Raw genomic sequence first — 27,889 nt, 5'->3', positions numbered from 1 at the left:
AATCTTTTCAGCAAAAATACAAATTTGAACTCCTTTCAGCCAAATGCACATTTGCAAATAAAGAAAACAACCATAAGCCTAACTCGCTTTATCTACCTAGTACTCACTAGTCTGAACTTATAAGAGCCTGTATCGGAGAGATTGGAGAGAAACCTGGTTGCACATCTGGTCCCTCTGAGCCGCCAGAGTGAACCACCACCAAAACTAACAGCACAGCACAGCACAAAAACTTTCCTCCCTCAAGATTTGAAAGTATCCTGTCCTCTGATTGGTCCTATGATCAGGTGACAGCCAGGCTTACTGAACTTATTAACCCTTTACAGTCAAAAAGAGATATAAAGTACTTCTGCGCTATTAACTTTTTTTATCTGTTTATGACAGTGGTTTTCAGTCTAATCCAAAATGGCTGTTTGGGCACTACCACTGCTTGGCTTGGGGAAGCGGCAGCATCCGCTCAGACAGATCAGAGCACGGCTGCAGGTCACAACTGAGAGGTCAGAGAGCTGTGGGTTAGGACAGAGAGGTGTTGGCAGCACACAGAGGGAACTTTGCACATCATCTGCCCCTACAATGCTTAGGTCTAACCAGCCCCCATCAAAATTCTCAGAGAAACTTTAAAAGGAGGGGAAACCTGGCTCTTCTGAGCAGGCGAGGAGGGGAGTGGTCACTTCTCCCTTCTGCTATTGCCTCTGCATTTATGTGGCGTGTTGACCCCACCCAGTTAGCCCAAGACAGATGGGTCCCTGGCAGCAGGTTTGGTGACTGGAAAGAAACTTCTCCACGGCTAGGCGAGCTCAGGTCAGCCCGATAATTGCTCTGCTGGTCTCGTGCCAAAAGGGAGATTATGGCTTTGCTGACTGCAAACTGGCACAAGCCAGTGAGCTAACACAGCTGGTATCAGTGTCTGGCACTGGACGAGGTGGGGGAGAAGGGTCCCACTGTCTCTGTCCTCAGCAGCACCTGCTGGTGAGACACACCCCACAAGCAGGTTCTCCGGTAGGGGATGTGAGGAGCAATGGGCAGACTTTGGCCAGATCTTCCTGGGAAAGGAACCTTCTCCATGCCCCTCCTTGGTGTCCACATCCTAGGCAGGACTCTGCAAGGAGATCTCTCCTGTCAAGATGGGAGCCAGATGTTCTTGAGCACCTAGAGCAGCAGGGAGTGGGAGTCAGGACCCGTGAAATCTATTCCCAGCTCTGCCATTAAATTTTTCTGTGACCCTGGAGTCCTAACCGCTCTCTGCCTGAGTTTCCCCACCTGTAAAATAGGGATAATGATGCCACTTTTCTTCCTGAGACTTATGTTGTTTAAACAGCTTCACACACCCCTTGGTCCCATCGCTCTGTTCACTAAAGCCCACTGGCTGTGGCTTTCCCCCAGCCCAGGGAGTCTGTGGTTATACTGGTTTCTCCTGCAGAAATGGGAACAAGATATGCTCAGAATCAGGCCCACCATCAGGAAGGGGGCTGAGTCCTAACAGCAGTGGCACAGGGATGCTCAGCACCTCTCAGGATCAAGTCCTTGCCAACAGCAAGGTTACACAAGCAAAGGGAGTGGAGTTTCCCAGCAGCGAGAAACACTGTCGCCCCTAGAGTGACCTTAACTCTTTAGGAGCCAGAGGCTTACAAGCACACTGGGATGATGAAACGACCATGGAGATCACAGAGTCCTGTTTCAGCATCCTCCTCGCCAAGCCAGATCCTTGGAGGAACCGCTCTGCCTAAGCGGATTGAGCAGGATTACGGGCCACTTCTGGCCTCTTTCCTCCCTGCCCCCCAGCCTTCCTCCTCCGCTGCTTTAAGTAATAATCTCCAAGACAGTTTTACACAGCTAATCCAGCCACCTCCATCTAATCTGCTCCAACGCCCACTGGCTGCTGCATGGCCCCCTGCAGCACACTCAAAGTCCTGCCCCACATAACAGGGGCCTGGCTGTGCCTTCCCTCCATGCAGCCAGCAGGGTCACCCCCTTTCCACTGGGCTCCACTGCTTAGCCTGCATGCAAGCCCCCCCTCACCTCCAGGGGCAGAGCTCATGCAGACATCGCAGCTGGACAGGCAGTGAGGAGCCACAGTTTAAAAATAAGATTGGCCAAAGCTCTTCGTGAGGAAGGATTGGGCTCTCTGCCTGGAAGGTTAGGACATGCAGTTCGTGCAAGCGAGGACGCTGCTGAGGCTGAGCCAGAGAGGGCTCTTCAGGGCACCACTTAGGGGAGAAAGCAGCACAGAAGGCTCACCAGGGCACAGGGGGATTTGGGAGGAGAGTCGCTGACAGGGAGAAAACCAGCATCATCTCCCTGCCACCCATTCCCCTCCTGCTGGCCCCGTCTCCACCCCCCTGAACCTGCCCTTTGGGGGTCTGCACAGCCCCACTCCCCCCTCACTCTGCCAGCACCAACCCTCAACCATGGATGGGGGAAAAAGTACCAGCCACGAGAGGCCTCCTCTTCCCACCCACACCTTCATGTCCGCACCCTCCTCTGGGAGATAGCGGGGCCGGTTCCAACCCTCTCCCCCGTTAGCTCCCTTCTGCAGCTGCCCACCGGGCTCCTCGTGGCTGCTGTGACTCACAAAGCATAGAGTCACTGCATGGTTAGTTTGCAGCCTAGCGTTCCTCTCATGAGACTGTTGGCTCCTCAGGGCAGGGACCTGGCTGTCCAGCGCCCTGCCCCTCCCCAGCACTAAGCCAGTCATGAGTGTTTCACACCCACGAGCACTGGTGTAAGCAGCTACATGTGGGGTAGGGCCTGGCCCCTTGGCTGCAGGGCTTGGCATAGAAGGGGATGGGTGGATGTAACAGACTGGAAGGCCCAGAAGGAGGCAAAAACCAAGAAAGGAGGAGAGAGAGTCCAATGAGCAAAGGTATGAAACTGAGCAGAGCAGAGGCTGAATAGGATGCCCCACAGTGAGCTCTTCTGCCTGTGGAAGCACCTTGCCCAGGGAATGGTGAGAACCCTGTCAGTGCAGCATTCAGAGACTCTGGACAAAGCCCCAGAATGAAGGGAACAATCCTGCATTGGGGTGGGGCAGAGAAGGAAGGGGAGATGGCCCTCTCACTCTCTGCTTGCTAAAGGGCCAAGGCAGCACCGCCAGCCCAGAGAGGGAGCTCACAGCCATTCCTGGAATAGCCCTGGCTCTGTGTTCAGCTGCAGATCCAAGGGCTGCACCAGCTGCCTCAGAGGTGTGGGTGGGGTTAATGCAAGGGGGAAGCAGGGGGCTTAGACAGGGCTGAGCATATGTACCCAGCATCCAGGCCTCATGGAGATGCATGAAGCATAAGGTAGCAGTGCCGAGAGCCCAGGATGGAGGCATAGGCATCTCAGAGCCAGAGGGCCCAGCAAATCTAGCCCCCCAGGAGGAAAGGCACCCACTGGGTTACCCACCCAAGAGAAGCAGCACCACAGACCCCACATCTGCACTAATGTATGTACCGAGGATAGCAAACTCTGGGAGCTCAGGGGCCCAGTGCCCAGCCCTGCTATTATCCAGAAGTCCCCTAGACCCCCACCCAACCTCAGCACCACTTTGTGTTACCCAGAATCCATAGGGTCCTGGCCAGCCTCACATACAGCATCTCACAATCTCTACCATACCCAGCCTCAACTCCACATTGTAGGCGCATCTGGAAGTGCTCACACACTGTTTTCTATGGCCCCACTCATGCCCATTCGTATGGGATGGGCAGAGTTCCTGCGGCAGCTCCAGGACTTGCCTGTGGGGTCAGGAGCTGGCCCCCACCCAGACCAACAAACCCTTGTACTTACCAAACCCTCCCTGGCAGCCTTTCCAGCGGCACCCACCATGCCAAGCCCCAGGCAGAGGCACCAGGCACACTTAGCCATTGCTAGGCAGCCCCAGCCTCCCCCAGCCAGACATTGCCCCAGGTCGACACAGCCAAGAGCTGCAGGGGGAAGCTGGCCGCCACAACCCTGACCTCTGCACAGCCAGCCTGAGGCCCAAAGCACCTAGGCTCCCTGCTCCTCCTCCAAACCTTCCCGCCTCCCCTTTCCCCCAGCTGGCCTTCAAACATGCAAAGCGGGAGCTCTTTGAAGGGAGACAAGCCAGCTGGCTGCACTGTGAGGAAACTGCTACTGCCCCACTGTGGGATCTCACACCTACTGCAGCAAGGGATGCTCTTCCTCCTTGACCTCCTGATCAGATTCCTCCCAGGAGCAACACTCCAAGGGGTCTTTGCAGGGATTTGGAAAAGTTAAGTGTGTGTTTATGTCCAAGAGATGAGTAAGGACAAGGCAGAGCCCAGCCCCTACCTTCTGCTCCAGCTGCACCGCCTGGCTTTCCAACCACCTCCTGCCACTTCCGGGCAAAGCAACTTCTGCCCAGCCAGGACTGGCATCACACGGAGCAGCCCAGTTGCTACCTTGATATACTCCAGATCTGAAACCCTCCTGTGCCTGGCAGCCAGGCACAGACTCATCATCACCAAATGCCATCAGCGCTGAGGAGCCCAACTGTATCTCCCCAGCAATACTCCTCCGTCCCCCTGGCATGGCTCCTGGCAGAGGCAAATGGTGAACAGCCTGCCATTCCCCACCCTCCTCACGGCAGAGCTGCCATTCTGAGGCTGCACCCAGAGCATCTGATTTGCCGCACTTGAACTGAAAATCACACACACAACAGCTGAACGCTCTTTCCTCTCCTCCCTGCGCAGGCCCCAGTAGCCACCAAGATTAGGCCTCAGCCCAGGGGCCGTGGTTGCTCCCTCCCTTGCCCCTATCCATGGTCTGCCACAGGTTTAGGAACTATAAAGCTCACAAAGCCAGGCACTTGCATGGCTCAGGAAGGAGATTCTCCAGACCTGATCAACCCTGTGCTCCCTCAATCAAGTCTCTCGCTTCCAGCCTTCAAGGGAAGGTGTAAGAAACCCTCTATGGGACCATTATAAAATCAATTGCCCAGAAAATGACTCTGGTCAGGAAGAAAGTCAGTGGTCCGTTTGTGCCCTCAAGCAGGGAAGTTTTTGTTTATTTCTGTTACCATTCACCTAACTCGGAGGAGGCTCTGAAGTTGCTCACTCTCGACTTACCTAAATTTGTCATTTGCACATTTTGCCATCTCCTGGTTCATCCTCTTTTCCAGATCATCATTAGTACTTGTTGTGTAGTAGCACCTAAGAGCCTCAGTTACGAACCAGAGCCCCATGTGCCAGGCGCTGTACAAACAGAACAAAGCAATAGTTCTCATCCAAAAGATCTTACGAATGCTTTCGACACCAGTGCTAGAGAGGAACGCTGTGACTCCTCCACCATTGCCTTCTACTATACCAAGGTAGGCAACCTGCAGCACGCAAGCTGATTTTCAGTAGCACTCTCACTGCCCGAGTCTTGGCCACTGGTCCAGTGAGGCTCTGCATTTTATTTTAAATGAAGCTTCTTAAACATTTTAAAAACCCCTATTTACTTTACATACAACAGTTTACTTATATATTGTAGACTTATAGAAAGAGACCTTCTAAAAATGTTAAAATGTATGACTGGCACGCAAAACCTTAAATTAGAGTAAATAAATGAAGACTCAGCCCACTGCTTCTGAAAGGTTGCAGACCCCTGTACTATACCAACAATTAAGCACTTACGTGTACTCTTTTCTATTATTAGCCTCTTTCTAGCGCAGACAGTACTTTGTCTCAACTCCAGGTCTACTTCACTTCCTTAGTCAGCTCTTTCAAAGGACTTTGCCAAAGGCCCTTTGGAAGTCCAAAGAAGCAATTTCATCTGGTACTCCTTTATCCACTATTTTGTGGACATACTATAGAGTACCTGTAGCACATTTTCCTATCTAGTTGTGCTGTTTTGTAGAAGTCACTTCCATTGAGGAGCTTTATAGTCATCTCATCCCAGCTGCAGTAAGGCTCACCAGTGCAATTCCCAGCATTGGCCTCAACTCTTTAAAGAGAGCAACAACAGTTGTCCTTGGGGTGTAGCTGGTTCTACCCCAAGGACAAGGCAGTGGTATGAGATTCATCTCAGCCGACACAGGAGCATTTGCTGCCCTACCTACAAACTCCACCCATCCCACCTCTACCCACGACAGTGGATTTGCGTTGATGATTTTTTAGACTAACGTTTCATTCCCAGCACAACACCATGTCTAAACAGCCAGCAGCATCTCAATCCCATGCAAAGAGTGCTCATTTGTGATGAGAAAGTGGCACTCCTTGTACGACTTTATCATTGGTTTTCTGTGCCTCAGTTTCCCCATCTACAAAAGGGGAATACCCACCTTAGAGAGTCAGAGTAGGGGAGAAAGCAGGTGTCTTTGAAGCATTTCAGACCCTCTACTAGAAGGTGTGTGGGAAGAGTACAGCTGCAGTAACAGTACTTCACTCTGGAGTCCCTGTGCCCTGCACAGACATGGCAACTGGGGTTGCTAAAGGACCTGAACTCCAGGACCCTAAGCCTGCAGGCCACACTTCCATGCTTTGTTCTTGAGGGGGGACAATTTTTGACTCAAAAGAAACTCCCAGACCAGCTCATTTCACAAGTTCATGTATTTAAATATACAAAAGCTCTATACATGAGGGTCTAACATAAAAACCAACTGAGGGTGAAGGACACAGAAGTGGGGCTAGAGAGCAAGTCAGTCAGTCTGTTTTCAAGTAACAAGAATTTGAGGCAAGACGGTGGAGGGTCTGATCTTTGAGCTGCAGTCAGGGAGATGGGGGTGGCTACAGAAATCCACATGGGGCAGAGAGGTGACCAGCTCCCAGGGCTGTGTTCTGCGTCTAAAGACAAAGGAGCGCATAGATTTTTGGCACTTGAGGTCTTTGGTTTCGTGTAACTGAGACAGAAGGGGAAGTTCTCACCGCATCACACCTCTGCCTTTCGATAAGGCTGGGATGTTTAGAAGAGTTCACCAGGACAGTAACTAAGGGAGCCTCTGGGCTGATGTGTACATTCCATTCAGACATGGATCATTTGATCGAAGACACAGATCTCTGGAGAGTTGACGGCTCACAGAAGCGCTCTGCTTGGCTTAAAGCATCAGTCATTTCAGCCACAAACGTTCCATGGTGGACCCCCGCCAACAGAGGGACTGGAGAGGTTCACTCAGATTCCATACAGCAACTGCTAGTTACTCTACAAATAAATATCCCCGCAAACCTGTGCATTAAAGACTGCAGAGCAGGAGGATGTAATATCCAGGACACAGCATGCCTGTGACCTTCCTGGGCCTGGTCCAAGCTGCTACTCACCACAACTCCTGACCCACAAGCAGGAGGGAAAGCAGTTCATTGCACCCACCCAGGGTGCTCAGGCACACTGGGTGGTGCAGAGCACTCCCAAGCTGGGCAGTGACAGACAGCAGAGAAACCTGAGTGAAACAAGAGTCGTCGCCCTATGGAACTAGTTGCAGGGATGTAAGACACCCCTCTGGGCGGGCAGAACTGCCTGGGTCAGAGGGAGGATGGCAGCAGGAGGGGTCAGAGGCACTAGAGCTGACCTGCAGCAGATCGAAGGAGGCACAGGGGGGCCTTTCACCTTGGGACAGCAACAGGGCATGTGAAGTAGCTCAGGAGAATAGCTCCATGGTCTAAAGTGCCGCTAACCCAGCTATGGAGGAGTCATGCTGGGGCCCAGCAGAACAGCAGGGGAGTCGAGATTGAACCCCATGTGCAGAGTGCAGCAGACCTGGCGCTGGGCTATTTACACCCAGGGAACCATTGTGCGTAGAGGCAGCTCCTAGGGCAGAGAGCAGCAGGAAGTTGACAGGAAGGTACAGGGACCTATCAGGACAGGAGAGGGACAAGATATTTACAGTGGGGTGTATGGGGACCTCCTGCCCCATTAGAAATAGCTATCTCCTCTGCCAGGCATGTAGTAGGAAGTGGCACATGGCCCCATGGAGACAGGTGCCACCCCTGGCGTGGCAACCAAATCACGTCAGGTTAAGATTCCCGGTGAAGCCCAGCTCTTGCAGGCTGACTAACTGTCCTGATCCGGCTGCACCGTCTTCTTCCTCGCCCGGCCCCGCACCAGCCTGGAAGAGCCCTGCAAGGGAGGAGAAGCAAGTCAGGCCTCCTTCGATGCACCTGCCCCACCAACGTCGCTCCATTAACTCCCTTCTCCCAAGGCGGCTCCATGTGCTGAGCTGCCCCCCAAGGAGCCAGGGTGCTCTTTAGAAGCAATGATGGTAGAAACAGAGGCTTCCACCTTCCCCTCCACCCAAGGGCACAGCCCTCCCCAGCACCGAAGCCCAGGGGCAGACACTGGCACAGCTCCCAGCCCATGGGTCTCCCAGGACAGCAGGGCTGGTGCATCAAGGCAGGACAGAGCCTGCCTGAATAGTCACCTCTTTGACTTGGGGTCTCTTCTTCACGATGCGCAGGCTCTGGCTCCTGGAGATTGTTTTGGACAGCGCGAAGTCCCGGCTGCGGGGAAGAGCCTTGGGAGAGATCTGGGAGTCCGACCAGCACTCCTCTTCCTCCGTGTCACTCTTGTGCCCAGGCTGCCGGCCAGCCGAGGCGATTCTGTAACCTTTTGGGTGCGGGGGGGTGGGTGGGTGGAAAGAAAGCCCAATGCTGGATCAGTGTATGGCACAGGGGTGGGACTAGATCCCTGCTGTGGCCCTTGGTACATGCCCATCTCTTTAGAAGCCAAGTGCCACGCTGGCAAGAGGGCAGGCTTTGAACCCTCCACTGCCTTTTGCAATGTTCTCTTGCCACAGCTGCTAATTAGCAGAGGCTGTTTCTGAACCAGGATAGCTCCAAGTCCCTCTGCCTGCCATGAGCACAGATGTGTAATTGGGGCTTTGGAAAACCAAAGTCAGGGAGACAAGCAGAGCCCTCTGGTTGCTATGCTGAGCACTGGGCAGGAGGAGCCTTTCAGAGAGATTCCTCCTTTTCTCCCTTAACACTTCAGTTTGTGCCAATGTGATATTTTTAACTCTCAGCTCTTATTAGCACTTCTCATCCCTAAATCTCAAAGCACTTTACAAAAGGAGGACATTACCATTATCCCCCATTTTACAGATGGGAAACTGAGGTACAGAGATGCAGTGAATTGCCCCAGGTCACACAGCAGGCCAGCAGAACCCAGGTCTCTGGAGTCCCAGTGTGGTGCTTTATCCACTAAGCCATACTGCCTTCCAGCAATGAGGCAATGCTGTCTCCCTTATGGGCTTCAGTTTTTGCTCTTCTCTAGACCTTCTGTCAGAGCACTGCAGAGTGCTTTATGACACCAATTAACATAGGGAGCCATCCTCCAGGTGGGGAAACCGGCAGACACCAGGAGCGACTCACCCAGTACCACGATGCCAGGAATAAAACCCAGTTTTCCCAACTCAGTCCCAGGCCTCGCCCTGAGCCATCCACCCTTCATCTACCCGCCAGCCCTGCAGAGGTGCTCCCACATCCAGTATGTGCAGCAAGCACGTTCTACACAGGAGCTGGTCTGCCTCCTTCCAGCCAGCGCCAGTGCCGCACCATTCGGACCAGCTCTGGAATCTCACTCACCCCAAATCCTGTACACAGCGTCCATCTCCCACAAGGCTTTCTAAATCGCACCTTCCCTCTTTCCAGTTTAGGAGATGCTGGAGGCCAGCCTGACCCCCGACATTAGCAGCATTGCTGCCGGAGGGGAGTTTGGCCACAAATCCACCCTGCCTCCTCCTCCAAGTGTGGAGCAGCTCCCCTCCTGCCCAAACATGCAGCCCTCCCCTTGCCAGCCTGATCCCACTGCCCCTTTGGAGGTGAAGCCTCAGACACTCCTTGGGCTCAGTTCCTCAGCAGAGTCCTGGCCCCAGCCCCTCTCTCCCACATATCTCCATCTCAGTGGCCAGGAAAGTTAGAGATTTTACAAACCCTAGATCCCCAGAACTTAGTCCTCTCCCCTCCCCGCTCTCGCCTCTCACCTATTGGCCGCCTCCTCATCTCCTGCTCCTCCAGGTACAAGGGGTCTTCGTAGTGCACGGGGGCGTCGTCAGGGATGGCACGCAGGTCCTGCATGCTGAAGCTGCGCAGACGCCCAGCCAGGGCTCCCTGGCTCTGCCAAGCAAACGGGATGGGGGAGATGGAGAGAGACCAGGTCAGGGACACCCTGAGTCAAAGTCACACACTGAGCTGCAGTGGCAGCTCAGACCACCTAGATCTGCTGCCGCAACTCAAACACCCAGGTGAGGAGGGGCAAAGGGTTGGTCACACCACGGCTAGGTGACTCCTGCAGAGAACGGAGCCTCGGGGGAAGCTTCATGCAAAGTACTGCCCCATGGGGGCTAACACAGCTGGACAGCCCATAACTCCACTGGGTTGTTGGGTGGGGGTGGTTCACCCCGCTGAACAGAGGTCAGGTTGGCATTTACCACATAAACACAGGCACTTAAGTGACATCTCACCTAGAGATCTCAAAATGCTTTACCAGACGGGTGCCCGCTGGGTAGACAGGGACCCAGGCACAGAAGAGAGGGAATTTGCAGCAAGTCAGGAACAGAACCCAGTCCTGGGTGCTAGCCCCTTGGCAGCATGGGCTTGCCTTGAAACACCCGGCTCCTGGGCAGCCAAGCCTGATTATTTCCTCTGATTTTTCCACTTGGTAGGAGGCCTCTTAGCAGGATGTTACTTGCCTCTGACACTGGGGGTGGGGAAGGTTATGGGAGAGCTCAGTGGAATCCAGCTTAATAAGCACCTGGTAAACAGGAAAAACAGGCAAAGCTGCATCTGTGAGAGAGGTGCAGAGAGGCGGGGGCATGCTGGTCCAAGGAGAGCGGCAGCATTACCTCTGGAGGGCCAGGAGCAGTGAGTTTCTGGCTAGACTGTGGGGTTAAACCTAACCTCAAAGCCACAGTAAACTAACAATAACTTGGGCATACATCTGGGACACTAGGGCTGCGAGCTGCCATGATGTGTAGGTGCCACACAGCAGCCCCAAGCACCCAGTCCACACCCTGGCACAATCTCACTGGCATCTGCCAGCTCTGCTGATTTTTTACTGGGATGTTCCATGGCCATAACAGCCTCCCAAATCACCCAGTGAGATCAGGTACCTTGGCCGCAGCTTGGACGGCAGCTGTGGCTGCGATGTTGAGGCTCTTCTTGCCAAAGTTCACCATAGTCTCGTACCCACGCTCCTTGGCCTGGGCAATGTACAGGTCGATTTCCTGCAGAGACACAGAACAGTGAGCATTCCCAAAGGCCAGGCCCAAATCTCACTTTGGGAAGGAAGAAAAGGAATCCACCTGCTCCAAGACACAAGGGCACCAGGAACCCTACACAGCTGTGCCAGCGGAGAGGCCTGAGCCAATGCCTGCCTGGCCTTGGGAGCTCTGTACCCCTTAAATTCAACTGCAGCGCTACCTTGTTCCAGCCAGGGTCTCGCCCTGCCATCCTACCCTGCACACTGCTTTGTTTGGGAGGAGTTATTGAGCTATGAGCCCCACGGGGCCATGTCTTCCGCTTATGCGAAACTGGCTCCTTCCGATGCAGGTGACAGAGATACAGAGTCCATGCAACTATACCCGTACACCAAGAACCATGCAGGAATCCTGCACACAGCCCTGTTATTGCTTCCCCCTAACACATGCCCCACCTCGCTAGGGCTGGGAAGTTCAGGGTCCTAGGAAGTTGAATAAAAGCCCCCCCCCCAACAAGGAACTGGACCTTTAAATAGATTTAAAGGGAGTTTAGCAGGTCAGGCAGAGGAGCACTGGCAGAGCTGTGTGGGGGAAGCCCAGGAGTGTAACAACACGCAGTGCTACAGGGCAGGACTGAGGGACTGTGATGCAGTAGGGACTGTCTGCTTGGGGGATGGCTGAGCTGGGGAGGACTTTAAGTGAGGGACAGGACCTAAGCCTGTAACCTGAGCCAGGTGGGGGGAGTTAGTTCCGTTTCGATTTTGGGCTGGGTGGTTGGAATTCAGGGAATCTCAAACTGGGAACGATGCTTCCTGAACCCCTAGAAGGACTTGATTGAGAGGTCCTGGTTGTGCCTCCAAGCTCTGCTGTAACCTGCATTCCCGTTGTCCAATAAACTTTCTGTTTTACTGGCTGGCTGAGAGTCACAGGAAGACAGGTGCAGGGCCGGAGTCCCCCATAAGCCGTAACAACTGGTGGCAGTAGCGGGACCTACTGCACCCTGTGAACAGTGCTTCCTGCAGTAAGTGACAGAGGAGCAGCAAAACGAAGGGGGATTGATGGGGACCAGGTGGGCTGAAGAGACAGAGAGCGACTGTTTCAGAAGGCAGTTAACCCCTGGGAGTGTGTGACCAGAGCAAAGGACTTTGCAGTAACAGGGTCCCCCAGGGGGATTGCAGGAGCAGTCCCAGGGGCGGAGGAGTCTGCAGGTCAACCCTGGCAGAGAGGGGGTGACCTGAAAAAGGGCAGATGCACGGGGGTCTCCCTGGAACTGGTAGGAAGCTGAGAGCACAGGCCGGCAAGTGGCCAGCAGGAAGATGTATGCTAAGTGCCTTAAGAAAGACCTGGTGGAGCTGTGCAGGCAGAGGGGGCTGCGCATTGGGAGGTCCACCGAAGAACAACTAATTGCCCAGCTGGAGGAGAAGGACCGCTTGGGTGAACCGAGCTCGGTTCCTGAGGGAAGCCACCCAGTGGACGCAGTGTGGGCCCCGGGGCCTGATATAGCTGGGAGGGGCCAGACTGCTGCCGAGGACACCCCGAGACCCTGCGTACCTATACCTAGGGGAGGGGTTGGGGGAAGCCCAGTGAATACCGAGGGCACCCTGACCCGGTGGCCAGCAGGGGATCATCCCGGCGGAGCTCCCTGTCCCTGGAACGGATGCGGATGGAACATGACAGGGAGCTGAGACGGGAAGAGCTTGAGTTAAGGGGACAAGAACTGAAGGAGCGGGAGAACCAGCGTAAACACGAGGAGAACCAGCGCCAGCATGAGCTTGAACTGGCCTGGCTGAGAAGCAGTGGGGCCCTGGCTGCGGTGAGTGGGGGTGGACCCAAGCCTACAAAGAGCTTTGATAAGTACTTCCTGGCCTGGCGTAAGGAGGGGGAGGACATAGATACCTTCCTGATGGCCTCTGAGAATGCCTGTGAGCTGCACAGGGTTGACCCTGCAGACAGGAACCCGATTCTCACCCCCTTACTGGACTCCACAGCTGTGGAGGTGTACAGCCGAATCAAAGGGGCGGAGGCAGGGGACTACGAACAGTTCAAAAAGGCCCTGCTCCATGAGTTTGGGCTGACTCCTGAGATGTACCGGAAAAGGTTCTGGAGTCAGCATAAAACCCGTGAGATCACATACCTACAACAGGTCAACCGGGCGCAGGGGCATGCTTGCAAGTGGATAGGTGGGGCCCAAACTAAAGAGGACCTGCTTGACCTATTCATACTAGAGCACCTGTACGAGCAGTGCCCGTCCAACCTGAGGCTGTGAATGATGAACCAGAAGCCGGAGAACCCGCCGCACGCAGGCTGACCAATCTGTGGACAGTCGGGCAGGGGATAACAGGGAGGAGTCTCGAAGGAGCCAGGCCTGCCTCAACACAGAGAGAAAGTCACCATGGGACCTCCCAGCGGGGGGCCTATGGAGAACCCCCACCAAAGGGGAACATCCAGCGTCAGGTCCATCAGACCCACTCGAGGGGACCCACAAGACATGGGCTGCTATCACTGTGGCCAGCGAGGCCACATATGGGCCCAGTGCCCCAAGCTCAGGGACAGACCAAGCAGACCCAACCCGCAGAGGGTTGACTGGGTAAAGACCCAGTCGGATGAGGGGCAACATTCCCAGGAAAGGGGGGCTGGCAGCGTACCACCTGCAAAGGAAGGAGGAGGTTCCCAGGTCAGCTCCTCTGGGGGGCTGGATGCTCCAGACTCCGGGTTTTTGCTTTACAGGGTGGGCGCGGGGCTGCCCCTCCGGAGAGAGTGCCTTGTTCCCCTGGAGGTAGATGGGAGGGAGGTCACTGGGTACTGGGACACGGGCGCAGACGTGACACTGGCACAGCCTGATGTGGTGGCCTCAGATTGGATGGTGCCCGACACCTACCTGACCCTGATGGGCGTGGGTGGGACCCCATTCAAGGTGCCCGTGGCGAGGGTACACTTGAAGTGGAGGGCCAAGGAGGGCCCCCAAGGACGTGGGGGTATACCCACATTTGCCCACAGAGGTGTTAATGGGGGGGACCTTGAGGACTGGCCAAGTGATGCCCGGGGTGCCCTGGTCATGACCTGTAGTCAGAGTCAGCGAGGGGCACTGCGCCCCAACAACAAGGAAGGTACTCTGCCGAGGCGCAGGACCCTAACCTGGTGGGGAGGGAACGCCCAGGGACACAGCTCAGAGAGGCTGTGGCCTCAGACCCGGCCAGCGAGAGAAAGCAGGTCCCCTTCCCTGTCCCAGCTGCTGATTTCCAGGCCGAGTTGCAGAAAGATCTCTCCTTGCGGAAGCCCAGGGAACGGGCTGACCTCAGTGCGGTACAGACCATGAGGAGAGGTTCCTGTGGGAGAAGGGGTTCCTGTACCATGAATGGGCTCCCCCAGGGGAAGTAGAGGCATGGGGGATCAGGAGGCAGCTGGTGGTTCCCCAAAAGTTTTGCCACAAGCTACTGTACCTGGCCCATGACATCCCTCTCGCAGGGCACCAAGGGATCCGGCGCACCAGGCAGAGGCTGCTACAGAACTTTTACTGGCCTGGGGTCTTTACCCATGTCCAACAGTACTGCCAATCCTGTGACCCCTGCCAGAGGGTGGGGAAGGCCCAGGACAAGGGGAAAGCGGCTTTGAGGCCTTTACCCATCATAGAAGAACCTTTCCAGAAGGTGGCCATGGACATAGAGAGACCTCTCAGCAAGACAACCCGGTCGGGGAAGAAATACATTCTAGTGGTGGTTGATTTCGCCACTCGCTACCCCGAGGTGGTGGCCTTGTACTCTATTGAAGCAGACACCGTGGCAGATGCACTGCTGACCATTTTCAGCCGGGTGGGGTTCCCCAAGGAAGTCTTAACGGACCAGGGGTCCAACTTCATATCGACTCTGCTCCGGTCCTTGTGGCAGAAATGTGGGGTCCAGCACAACTGGGCCTCAGTGTATCACCCCCAGTCCAACGAGCTGGTGGAAAGGTTCAACGGGACGCTAAAGATGATGCTAAAAACATTTATGAACCAGCACCTGCAGGACTGGGACAAGTACTTACCTCACCTGCTGTTTGCGTACAGGGAAGTACCCCAGGAATCTACTGGGTTTTCACCTTTCGAACTGTTGTATGGAAGGTGGGTAAGAGGGCCCCTAGACCTGCTGAGAGACGAATGGGAGGGGAAGGCCACTCCCAATGGAGAATCGGTGGTGGAGTATGTCCTGACCTTCCGGGAAAGACTTGCCGAGCTCATGGGCCTGGCCAGGGAGAATCTAGCCCAAGCCCAGAGGAAGCAGAAGGTCTGGTATGACCGCACGGCGCGGGCTTGCGCCTTCGCCACCGGGGATCAGGTGATGGTTCTCATCCCCATGAGGAAAAACAAACTCCAGGCTGCATGGGAAGGGCCTTTCAAGGTTATCAAGCAACTAAATGAGGTAAATAATGTGGTGGAGCTGTCGAACCGGGCACATCACCGCCAGGTGTACCGTGTGAATATGATGAAGCCATACTATGACGGAGGAATGTGGTGTTGGCCATGTGTGGACATTGGGAGGAGCAGAGAGATGACCCTTTAGTGGATCTATTCCCTGGGACAAAAGCTGGTTCCCCCCTGGAGGCAATTCCCCTCTCTGATCAGCTGACCCTGGCCCAGCACACTGAGATCAGAGGGGTGCTGCATCTATACCGACAGCTGTTTTCCAACCAGCCTGGATGCACTAATTTGACTGTCCACCGGGTGGAGACCAGGTCACATCCCCCTATAAGATGCTCCCCTTTTCAGATCACCGGGAAAACTGCCCAGGATCTAGAAAGAGTTCAGGGACATGCTGGCTTTGGGGGTGATCCAGCCGTCTTCCAGCCCTTGGGCCTCACCTGGGGTGCTGGTTCCCAAAAGGGATGGGTCAATCCGGTTCTGTGTGGACTATCAAAAGCTCAGTGCCATCACCGTATCTGATGCCTACCCTATGCCCAGGCCTGACGAGCTCCTAGACAAGCTGGGAGGCGCTCGGTACCTCACCACCATGGATCTTACAAAGGGCTACTGGCAAGTGCTGCTGGTCGCAGATGCCAGGCTGAAATCGGCCTTTATCACCCATCCGGGGCTGTACGAATTTCTAACCCTGCCCTTTGGCCTCAAAGGAGCGCCGGCCACCTTCCAGCGCCTGGTGGATCAGCTGCTGAGGGGGATGGAGAGTTTTACCATGGTGTATATTAGCGACATCTGTGTCTTTAGCCGGACCTGGGAGGACCACGTGTCCCAGGTTAAACAAGTGCTGGACCGACTCCAGGAGGCTGGGTTAACTGTAAAGGCTGAGAAGTGCAAGGTGGGGATGGCTGAAATATCTTACCTGGGCCATTGGGTGGGGAGCGGCTGCCTAAAGCTGGAACCAGCCAAGGTGGAGGTGATCAGAGACTGGCCTGCCCCTCAAACCAAAAAGCAGGTCCAAGCCTTTATTGGGATGGCAGGGTACTATCGAAGGTTCGTGCCCCACTTTAGCGCCATAGCTGCCCCCGTCACTGAGCTGAGCAAGAAGGGGAAGCCAAACAAGGTGGTCTGGACTGAGCAGTGCCAGGATGCTCTCCGGGTGCTGAAGGAGGCTCTGGTTAGTGGCTCAGTTCTGGCAAACCCAGACTTCGACAAGCCCTTTATGGTGTTAACCGACGCCTCAGACATGGGACTGGGGGCGTTGTTAATGCAGGAAGATGAAAAGGGGGAGAGACACCCCACTGTGTACCTGAGCAAGAAGTTGCTACCCCGGGAGCAGAACTACACGGCTATCGAGAAGGAATGCCTGGCCATGGTGTGGGCCCTTAAGAAACTGAAGCCATCTCTCTTTGGGCGACACTTCACCGTGTACACGGACCACTCTCCCCTGACCTGGCTGCACCAGATGAAAGGAGCCAACGCAAAGCTCCTGAAGTGGAGCCTGCTCCTGCAGGTCTATGACATGCACGTGGTCCATGTGAAGGGAAGTGCCAACCTGATAGCGGACACGTTGTCCCGGAGAGGGGGCCCTGAACTTCCCCAGGTCACTGGGCAGAGTGACCCCGCTCAGTTCAGTCTCAGTCTCAAAGCAGAGTGAGACGTGATGGAGTAGGGACTGTCTGTGTGGGGGATGGGAGAGCCGGGGAGGACTTTAGGTGAGGGACAGAACTTAAACCTGTAACCTGAGCCAGGTAGGGGGGGGGAGGGGGTCAACACCTTTGCCCGGGAAGCTGGACCAAAGGAAGGGGCCAGCTGGAGGGAGTTAGTTCAGTTTCGGTTTTGGGCTGGGTGGTTGGAATTCAGGGAATCTCAAACTGGGAACTACACTTCCTGAACCTCCAGAAGGACTTGATTGAGGGGTCCTGGCTGTGCCTCCAAGCTCTGCTGTAACCTGCATTCCTGTTGTCCAATAAACCTTCTGTTTTACTGGCTGAGAGTCACTGAGAGTCCCAGGAAGAGGGGTGCAGGGCCGGACTCCCCCATACTCCATGACAGGGACAACAGCAGAGGTTTTAAGATCAAGACCAGACGACTGTTTTTTTTTGTGTGTTTTTTTTTTTAAATAAAGAAAAAGTTCTAGCTCAACCACAAGGTATGTGCTGGATGCAGGAAGTCCTGTGGGAGGTTCACTAGCCTGTACTATCCTGTACTATGAAGGAAGTCAGAGTAGATGGTCAGAATGACCTCTGCTGGCTTTTAAAAACAAAACTATGGCTGGGGCTCTGAACTGTAATAGAGAGGGGGACGTGCGTCAGGATTGAGGGATTTTGAGAGAACAGGGTGCAGAAAGGCTGCACAGCACCTGCCTCCATTCTGAGCAGCACGGCCAGCCAGCCCCTCACTTTAAGTGCTAACAATGCAGCTACCTGAGAGAGGGATGGCAGCTTTGCTGAACCCCAGAAACAAGGCAAGAGCGTGGGGACAAGTGACCCATTACCTTCTCTCTGTGGGACAGCGTGGGGTGCACAAACTTCCGGTAGAGCAGGCTGGCTCCCTTGGTGTAGGGGGAAAGCAGCCACACGACAAATGCCATCTTGATCTCATAGTAGAAGGGAAACCTGCCAGATTGAGAATGCAGCAGTGAGAAGGTACCCAGAGCCGAACACCTCATACCTCTACCATTTACCCTAATGGCGAGATAGCTCAATGCCGAGCAACTTGGCAGCTGCAACCCCGATAGCTCCCTGAAATTCCCCACTCCCCCTCTTGGTGGACAGGAGCATTCTGGTTCTGGACTGAAAGGACAGCTGCTCCCCAGCCTCAGCCTCCAATCAGGCCCAGCGAGTCCCCAGCGGGCATCACATGGAATGGGCATGAAGGGAGAGGGTCAATCAATTCCACCCTTGCTAAAGCAGGGCAGACAGGAGCTTGGAAGCCCACAGGGTGGTGGCAAACGTGCAGAAGATTCAGATGGATAGACAGACAACTGGGATGGTGTGGAGGGGGTTGTTCCTTCCTTTCCCCTCCCCTTGGCATGGGGCAGTGGATCAAAGGGCACTTGCCTACCCTCCGAGGCCAAGTCCCAGGACAGAAATTAGGATATGAGTGGACAGACAAGCAGCTGTGGGTAAGAGAAGCCATAAACCTATCCCACCTCCCTACAGCAGATGGCTAGGCTCAGGCATGCTCCAAGTGACATCACTCTGAAGTATCAGTCCCTTGTATAGAGTATGGCCCTGCAGTGGGCTCTGTACGGTCCAGAGGGCCTCCTGCAGGAAAGTCACCCATGCCCACCAGGAGAGGGCCCTCAAGGCTGGTGCCTCACCAGGAAACGAATGTATCTGTGAGGGTCTCTGTAGCCATGAAGAGCGCAAACACAATCCAGTACATCATCCAGCGGACCTGCAGGAACAGGGGGAGCAGGTTATCCAGCACGGACCGTGAGAGCCTTCCCCTTGCATATACCCATGCCAGCCTGCAGAGCTCAGAGCCAGCAGAGGAGGTGAGGGACAGGCTGCCATGCAAGCCCTCGGGTAGCCCTACCCACAAAGGGAGTAGGGCCCTTCACCTGCTATTAGCCCTCAGGTCCAAGCCCCCAGACACATTTCTTCACCCCTGCAGTGGTCAGAGTGCCAGTCTGCTGCTGGGGGGGCACGGCTTTTATAACAGAATCATATACCAGCCCTCGAGTTTAGGACCATGGGAATTTAATCCCTTTGGAAAAAACATGCCTGGTGCCTCACACACGAGTTCATCCTCACCACCCCACAGGGTCAGCCTGGGTCACCATCCCCACAGCAGAGTGGGAGACAGGCACACAGCATGGGGATCAGAGCCCAGGCACTCAGCCTCTCCACACTCAACCCAGGTTCCAGCAAACCAGTCATGCACCCCTACCACAGGGAGGCAGGGAAATCAGCCCTGCTGCTTCCATGTTTGGTGCAACAGCCCCCCAGGTAATCTGCCTCCCTGGTCTCTTCCCTAGGGTCAGCTCCCCACCAGGTCCCTGTGCCTGAACACAAAATAACTCACAGAAGCCTCCCCAGCACACTTCATGCTCCTCATACTCACGTATTCCCGGATGTTCTTGGTTTTCACTGCCTTGTAGGAGGCATAGGCCGGATAGAGCATTCCGAACACCAGCCTGTAACAGAGAGAGGGGGTGAGGAAGGCTGGCCACCATAAGTAGAGCAGGGCCAGCAGAGAGAAGCAGCATTGCCTGGCTCTGCTCCGCAGCTTTGCCTTCACGGCCTCCAGCACCATGCTGCCCCAGTGCCTCTGCCCAGGGAACATTCACTCCTCTCCCTCTGGAGCGGCAGTGAGATGAGATGGCAGCAAGAAAGATGCAGGGGGATGGACTCAGGGGTGGTACCAGGAGGGAAAGTAGAGCCTGTATCCAGGCCAGCTCCCTGTGACACAGGGCCACCTCCCAAGCACCCCAGGCAGTCAGATCGCCTGAACCCTGTGACAGATACCAGCCAAGCCAGTAATTAGCCAGAGCAGCACAACTTCCTCAGAGCCTGCAGGCGATCCTGACGGCTACACCCACTTCCCAGCAGGGAACAGCTATTAGCACTGACAGGTCAGGATACTCCACATCCTGCCCACGCTCACCTGGCCCACGTGCACCAGCCCTCCCCAGGTCACCCCATTTCACAGACATCACAGCAGTGGAGACAAAGCACCAAGCCGACAGGAGACTCAGGTAAATCCAGCATGTCAGGCAACTGCCCTGACCGGGGCTGCGGTGTGTTCAGGATTTAAGCCCTTTTTCTGAGCTGGTGGCAGGTTGTTCTGTAGCATGGTTCTACCTCTGCCACCCTTCAACCTGGGTCATGTCCTGCCCCCCTCTAAGCACCCTTTAATGAGGAGTCTGATTTCAGGTCCTATTTCCCTGACACACCCAAGAGTTTGGAGGCTGGAGCAGGAAGTGTATCAGTCTCATCCATAGCATCGTCCCTCTGGACTGCATTCCCCTCCCTGTTATCAGTGTGACGGCACCTGTGAGCACACACCTGAAGCATGGCTAGTTAACGTGCCTGGGCTGCCACACCGGCTCCTGGTTACACAAGCCAAGCCAGTCCAACGGGCTGTTGCTAAATCACAGGATAGCATCAGGCTGCACTGCCTCACCGGAACTGGTTACCAACAGGTTCCAACACACTGTGGGGGAGGGGAGGGACACTGCTAGAGCCGGCCCGTGGGGCAGGACCTGGCCTCCGGGAACTTGGCCCTGCTGCCAGAAGTTCTCAAGTGGAGAGAGACAGATGGGAGCAGGGCACAGGGAGAGATAGGGAGCAAGGAGATGGAGAGCTCCTGTAATGTGGCAGCAGTGAGCAACAGTAAAGTCTGCGCGAGGCTGCAGACCACGTGGGCAGCATGAATCAGCCTGAGAGAACAGCACCAGCCAGTGCCCCCACAGCAGTAGCTGCACTTCTCCCAGTTATTCCCATGTGTCTCGTTCAGATGAAATTTATTTTAAAAAAATCCAAACACATAGATCTCATCCCGAACCCAGCCCCCGCTGCATTGCATTCCTGCCACCACCAGCTGAATCCCCTGCACCCTTCTGAGCCTACACCAAAGCCTGAGATTCCCCCATACGATCAGCAGGTACCTCTCCGAGTCCAGGCACATGCATGTCTGGCCTCTGCTGCTTTACCCAGATGGCACCAGAGCCAGAGATAGCAACTGAAGGGCTGGAAGCGTGCTGGGTTACCATGGGGCTCCGAAGATTTAAAGGGCCATAAACGCAGATTGTTAGGATTGTCAGGATGACTGGGATTCCAGGTGTAATGAGCGATGGGGAGTCTGGTCTGCAGTACCTTGCCAATGCTGCCTTATTGGGCAGGTACCAGCCATTCATCTGCAGATCTCCCAGTACTTTAAAAAAACAGGTCAGTAACATTGAGCCCGACCCCCTAGTTTTATAAATGGGGAAAGTGAGGCACAGGGAGGTGAAGCAATTTGCCCTGGGTCATCCAGCAGGCCAGTGGCAGAGCTGAGAACAGAGCCCAAGTCTCCTGAGTCATAGTCCAGAGCTCTGTCCGCTAGTGTAAAGGCATAAGAGCCCCAGCCCAAAGCACTTTGCTAGACTCAGCCCATAGCACGCACTCCATTTTGCTAGCCCAGCCAGAATGCACAGGCTTCTCCATGCCAGCCCACCAGGTCAGATATGCTTAGCTCTGAAAGCTCAGCTACCAGCCTCTTCTAGCTCCCAGCCAGAGAGGGCCCCTTGCCTACACCCAGGTAACCAAATATAAATACAGGCTGTATCCCAGCTTTCCTTTCCTACGCTGGCCCCACATAACCACGTTTGAGAACCTGGCTTTAGCTCGGCTAGAGGTGGAGGCCAGGAGGTAACCCACACTGGCAAGAAAACAAACAAACAAAAAAAAACACACATTGCTACACAGGTTGGCCACAGCCCTATTTAAACATGTTTACTCCTGCAGCCTATCTAGAGCTGCAGACCAGCCAGTCTATGCATGCCTGCGCTCTGGAGCTGACTGCCACCACATCACCTATGGCAGAGAGATAGGAAAGACCACAGTAAAACCATCCCCCAGCCCCGCTTTGGGAAGTCACTGCACAGGCTACCTCCCACTGGGGGCAAGCCATGCGTATACAGCCGGGCCCAGCACTCCCCACCCAGAGTCAACCCCAGCTGTGATGCACCATGAGGCAGGTCATTAACAGAGAGGGCCCCACCAGCAATGGCTCTTCAGGGAGGTGACTCTCTCCTCTATCCCCTTATTCTGCAAACTCTACAGCCTCCCTCACCTTAAAGGCAAACTCAGAGCTACCAGCCCTGTGCTGTCTGTCCTTGCAGGGTCCCCAGCCCACAGTGTCCGGGTTACACATTAACATGCAACTGTCACAAGGCTGTGAGCCAGAGAGCAAAACCAGGCCAAGTGGCAGTACTCAAGCAGCTTCCCCCACGCTCAGGAAACCGCAGTATAGTATGGGACAATATATTCAGATAATATTTACAAAACTTTTCTTAAACAAGTTCCAACAGCTTCTGTATAGATTTAGATTAATCTTTCTACTGACCCAATTGGACTCAGTGCTCAGTCTAGAAGATACCAGAGATGCTTAGTTTTGCAGTTCTCCAACTGTAGATTTGTGTCTCCAGAGATAACATGCTTGTTTACAGCAAAAATGTTTTTAAATAAATATATAGAGGCGAGAAATAACAGACCTCAAACCTATTGTCCCTCTGCAAATTTGTGCACAGAGTCAATCCCTTACCTCTCTCTAAAAGTGCAAAGTTTCAAAAAGTTCAATGAAGAGAAGATTGTTGGGGGCGGAACAGATCTGGACAAGGAGAAGTCTGGAGATAAACAGGAGAAGGGAGGGACAGGCAGTAGAAACAAAAGTGAAACTGTTTGAACAGCATATTCCAGAAGTCTTGAGGTCTTTCTGAGTGTAGACTTCATTGATTTGAGATCTACCATACCATCCATCCTCTCACTAGAAGGGAAAACCTATAATGGCAGCAGGCTGTAAAAGAGACCCAGTTTGAAAATATTTTAATGAAGGTCTTCCACCTGCGGGTAAGGCAGGTATGCGCACAAAATACAAACAGTGCAACAAAGTAATGCAAGGCCTGCCTGCTCCAAGGAAACAACATCATGAGAAGCGCTCCTTCTCAGGAGGAAGCTGCGTTGAAAATGATGAAAGGAACATGTCTGAACAGCCAACAAGAACGCACTCTTATGTAGCAATCCATGATTAAATCGAGTCTTCCTGACCAGTGATTTAAGTCATGATTTAAATCAAATCCACCCTGCTGTCTCCTACACAGGAGTTCACAGCCACAGATGCAGCTGCACCAGTGCCCCCCGGGCCCCTGCATGGCATGTCTCCACTGGTGTGGAGCTACACTGGAGGTTAAAATCCCCAGGACAGACAAGGGCCCAGCTGCACTTTTCAACTCCTACCATAGTGAGCGACTCAACAATTTGTGTTTTAGCAGCTCCCCAAGCTCCCCCGGTCTCACCTCTGGCACGTGGGTGCATCCCTAGCACACCGAAGCCCTAACCTGTGGCCTTTGGAGCCCTGACAGGAAGCTGGCACGTGATCCAGCTTATGCAGTCTGTGACACGAGATCACTTACCAGATGGGAAGTTAACTGACTTGTCTGGGACATCCTGCCACACACAGACATAAGCATGTAGGGCTTTCACTAGTAATGCTACATAATGAGTGTCTGCTAAAGAACACTCTCTTACTAACGAGATTCCCACCAGATTAGCTGGCACATCTGCCCATATGCCAGGAGCTTCTGATGGGCGCTATGTGGAATGCCACAGCAAAGAAGGATACTTTCCCTTATTTTAGAAAGCAGGGCCTATCTGAAATAGCCATTGCTTTTGTGTGGCTGCTGTCTGACTGGGGTAGGGGAGGGAGAGCACATATTCCAAGGACTGGGTAGAGGTGAAAGGTGCCAAACTGAAGGCAGACTGCATCAACTGGCTAAATATTTAGTAAGTCAGAACAGACACCACAAATAAAAAAGGTCAGTTTTTGGAAATACTTTGTCCCTGTTTCATCATCTGACCCTTTCCTTGGGGTGCTACATATGAAAGAATTGGATTTGCTATTAGAATTTGAGACAAGTTAGGTTCCGCCTCTGCCACCCAAACAGACATGGTGTTGAACAGGTGTTTTGACTGTTACACCAGCTGTTAAACAAGTATTCTTTTCAACAAACAATTCTAGAACTCCCTTTGCACCAGCCTTGAAATGAACTTCCAACAGCAGAGTCTGTGCTTCCAGGTTCCACTTTGCAGTGGTTATTTGTATGCTCATAGCCTGCACAGGCCCCAGCAGAGACTGGAACCCCACTGGACAAGGGGGTGTGCACACATACAGTGACAGTGTACCATCTACATAGACAGGACACAGGGTGGGAGGGGAAACTGAGGCACAGATAAGCAAAGTGACTTGCACACGGTCACCCAGCAGCTCAATAGCAGAGGCATGAACAGAACCCAGATCTGAGTCCCAAGAACTGACAACTCAGAAGCCATTTCGGGGGGGGGGTCTCGGGAACCCAATGGGCATAGATGTCCACCAGCAGAGTGACAGAGAGAGATGGAGGCTATTGGGAATGCCAGAAAGCTGATGTTTGGCTTTCCTACATATTGGCTAAAGCGCACAGGATACTCTGTGGGTAGCCCTCAAACCAAAATGCTTTCCATGTGATACAGTTTATTTCAAGCCAACCCCAGAGGTAGAGGAAAGGTAAGTGAGACATCTCAAATTGGGTCAGACAAAAGTCAAAGATGACAAGCAGGATAGGATCACACCTGTCAGGGACCGTCTACATTTTCTTGGCCCAGCCTCAGCACAGGGGGATGGACTAGACTAGGGGACCTTTGGAGATGCCTTCTAGCGCTACATTTCTAGGATTCTCTCGTGCTGGTCTGACCCTCAGGTCTGAAACACTGAGTTAGCCTGAGGTCACAGATTTAAGTCCCAGCAGTTTCAACACAGCATATATTCCTTCCAAGGCACCCGTACATACGATCTACTCCAGGTGGGTCTCCTAGAGCAGTGTTTTTCAATGACCGGTCCACAGACCAGGACCGGTCTCTGAGATCTCCCTGACACAGTTTAGGAAGGCAGCAAGCTGGTCCCAGGTATCAAAATATTCGAGGTACGCTGATCGGGAGGAAAACAATGAGGAGTCCAGTGGCACCTTAAAGTTTTTAAGGTGCCACCAGACTCCTCGTTGTTTTTGTGGATACAGACTAACAGGGCTACCCGTCTGATACTTGTTCTAGAGGAGACGCTGAATGACATGAGCCCCGCCTAGGGAGGTTAAGACACCCCCCCCCCCCACTTCTGTGACCAATACATTGGGAGGTTGCTCCTGTATCTGCTAGAATTCCACCTCCACCCTAGGCAGCACCCCCTTCCCACAGTACCCCTTCCCACCGCAGAGGTGGCCGCACTCCAGCAGCGCTGGTGGGGTATGGCTTTGTCAAGGCCACCGAAGCACAGTGTGACTTTACATGCCCCCGACAGCGATCCCCCCAAAAGCAGTCAGGTGGCACAAGAGATGCCAGGTTTGGTCAAAGGGCGAATCTACCCTCCCCTCCCCACAAGCCAACCAGCTCTGCACCATACTCACACGACCACGCGGCAGATTATCCAGGAGACCATGGCGCATCAGCAAAGGGGCCCCGGGCTTGCGGGCGGAGAGCAGCAGGCTGGGTGGCCACGGGGCGCTGGAGAGGGGAGAGATCTCGGCGGCGGAGCCTGGTAGATGCTGCTCGGCGGGGCTCCGGATTAGCTAATGCCGCAGGAATGCCTTGCGCTGGGTGTCTCTCGGGCAGAGCGGGGCCCTGCTCGGCTGGTTTCTGGAGGCTGCTGCCAGTTTCCCTGCGGGGGGTGCAAGGCAGGGCCTGCCGCTGACTGGTTCCCACTGGCCCCTATGGCCCTGGCTAGCTCTGAACTGGCCCTGGCATCCCCTGACGGGCTGCCCCTTGCCCCGGGCTCTGCCCGCTGCTCACCCTGGGCGGGGAAGAGGATGCTCTGCCTGCCCCTGGCTGCGGCTGCCAAGCCCTGGTGGTGCAGGGGGAGGTTCTGCACGCCCCGGCTGCTGCTCCCTGCGCTGGCCCAAGCTAGGGGCTGCAGGCTCCTTCCTGGTGCGCCGAGGCGGAGTTTGCAGCCAGTTGAATGTCGCAGGCTGCAGCCGGCCGCCCAACCCCAGAACCGAGCCGGGCGGTGCATAGGCTGTGACGGAGCAGAAAGCGCTCCTTAAAGGGGCCTTGCTCTTAAAAGGGCCAGGGACGGCTCCCTCTGACTGCTGGGGCCCTTTGCTTGCCGCAGCTGCTGCTCCCCCTTCTGATCAAAGTCAGCAATAGATAGAGAACTCGGTGCACCTCACGCTGAATTAATTGTTCATGTGGCGGCGAGCGGGGTCCAATGCTTTTTAAATAAAAATAAATAAATAAAAAATAGGAACACAAAACATATAAACCACCAGACCCCCAGCTGTCCCTAGGAGCTGCGGGTGCTCCGTGGCTCTGCACTTCAGACCCAGGGGTCTGAAAACTGATTTGCCTCCAGCTGCTTTTGAAAACTTTGGCCTTTTTGCCAATCCAATCTCATGGGGTGAAAGGAAGCAGCACTAGGACCCTTTGCGACCTAGCAGTGCTAACACTGAGCCTTCAAAAACCCAGGGTTAGCCTTCACCCCCCAAATCATGAGATTTTAAAACAAGAATACATTGGGGGTTCTCTTTTGTTATCTTCTGGCTTGTGAGCATTAAGGGTGCACTTGGGTCACATATGCAAGTATTTCTCAGAAACCATAAGGGCTAAAAACTTCCCTTTAAAAAAAGAAAGCTAAAATTTTCAGGTAACCACATGAATCCTGGAGCTGAGGCTTTAAGAAAACAGCAAATATCACAAGACTAGAATTAAAATCACCTCCCAGTGACAGAGAATTTACTCCAGATAACAACAGATGTAACCAGGACCCCAACTCACTGAGGCCCTGATTCACTAAAGCACTTAAGCAAATGCTTAACAACTGCAACCACATGCTTAAGTCCCAGTGAGGTCAAGTAGCTTAAGTGGACTTCATTGGGACTTAAGCATGTGCTTAAAGTTAAGCATTGGCTTAAAGGTTTTGCTGAGATTTCAATGCCTTGTGGCTTTAAGAATAGTGTGGGTTGTTGCTAGGCAACAACTGCCAATTTTTAAAAAGCAGAGGCAGCTTTGTCAAGTAGCCAGAGCAGGGCAGTGAGAATCAGATAATCTGGGTTGAAATCCAAGTTCTGGCACCTACTCCCTAGGATACCTCATTTCACCCCTCTGTGCCTCAGTTTCCTCACTGATAAAATGCTGTAGCTATTTACCTATCTTCCTCTGTTGTGTGGCTTAATGCATTCAGATCTGGGAGCTCTCGGGAAGTCCTCACATGAACAGTGCCAAATAAAGGAACAAAGAGTTATTCATGAATCACTAATCACTACTGTGTGTATATATATATCCTCCCTATATGTTCCATTCTATGCATCTGAAGAAGTGGGCTGTAGCCTACAAAAGCTTATGCTCAAATAAATTTGTTGGTCTCTAAGGTGCCACAAGTACTCCTGTTCTAATCACTACTGTGTACATGATGAAAATGGATCAGTGAAACACCGTGCATTTGCCCTTTATTTGCAATTCTCTTCGCCACATATTCTTCTTTGTCAAAACAACTAGTAAATCACTCTAAAAGACACACTCTTGTTCAGCAACAAGTTTTTGGGCTATATGCAGGAATTACTGGGTGAAATTTTCCAGCTTCTGCTACGCCGACCCTCAGACTACATGATCGTAATGGTCCCTTCTGACCTCAAAATCTACTCTGTCCATTTTAGAGAGGGAAAAAGGGACATGGAGCAGAGAACT

The 27,889-nt window shown here is 53.8% G+C and overlaps 1 protein-coding gene across 1 annotated transcript; it reads right to left on the bottom strand.

The window, feature by feature from the left end:
- Window positions 1-6,488: 6,488 nt before the first annotated feature.
- REEP4 (receptor accessory protein 4) lies at window positions 6,489-26,194 on the bottom strand. Its single transcript, XM_030552108.1, has 8 exons — window positions 25,618-26,194; window positions 19,545-19,617; window positions 18,799-18,875; window positions 17,971-18,091; window positions 10,997-11,110; window positions 9,869-10,001; window positions 8,309-8,493; window positions 6,489-8,007 (listed from the first exon to the last, which is right to left on the bottom strand). The coding sequence occupies exons 1-8, from the start codon at window positions 25,647-25,649 to the stop codon at window positions 7,942-7,944; spliced, it is 801 nt and encodes a 266-aa protein (XP_030407968.1). The 5' UTR covers window positions 25,650-26,194; the 3' UTR covers window positions 6,489-7,941.
- Window positions 26,195-27,889: the final 1,695 nt, after the last annotated feature.

Source organism: Gopherus evgoodei, chromosome 2, assembly GCF_007399415.2.
Source record: "Gopherus evgoodei ecotype Sinaloan lineage chromosome 2, rGopEvg1_v1.p, whole genome shotgun sequence".
Taxonomy (NCBI): domain Eukaryota; kingdom Metazoa; phylum Chordata; order Testudines; family Testudinidae; genus Gopherus; species Gopherus evgoodei.
The sequence above is the reverse complement of the archived record's forward strand: the minus strand, read 5'-3'. Positions and strand labels throughout refer to the sequence as shown.

Coding starts and splice junctions, on each gene's coding strand:
- REEP4 (XM_030552108.1), bottom strand. CDS start 25,649: ATGGTCTCCTGGATAATCTGCCGCGTGGTCGT. Junction 19,618..25,617: donor ATAATCTGCCGCGTGGTCGT/GTGAGTATGGTG, acceptor TCTCTGTTACAG/GCTGGTGTTCGGAATGCTCT. Junction 8,494..9,868: donor GATGAGGAGGCGGCCAATAG/GTGAGAGGCGAG, acceptor CGCACCCAAAAG/GTTACAGAATCGCCTCGGCT.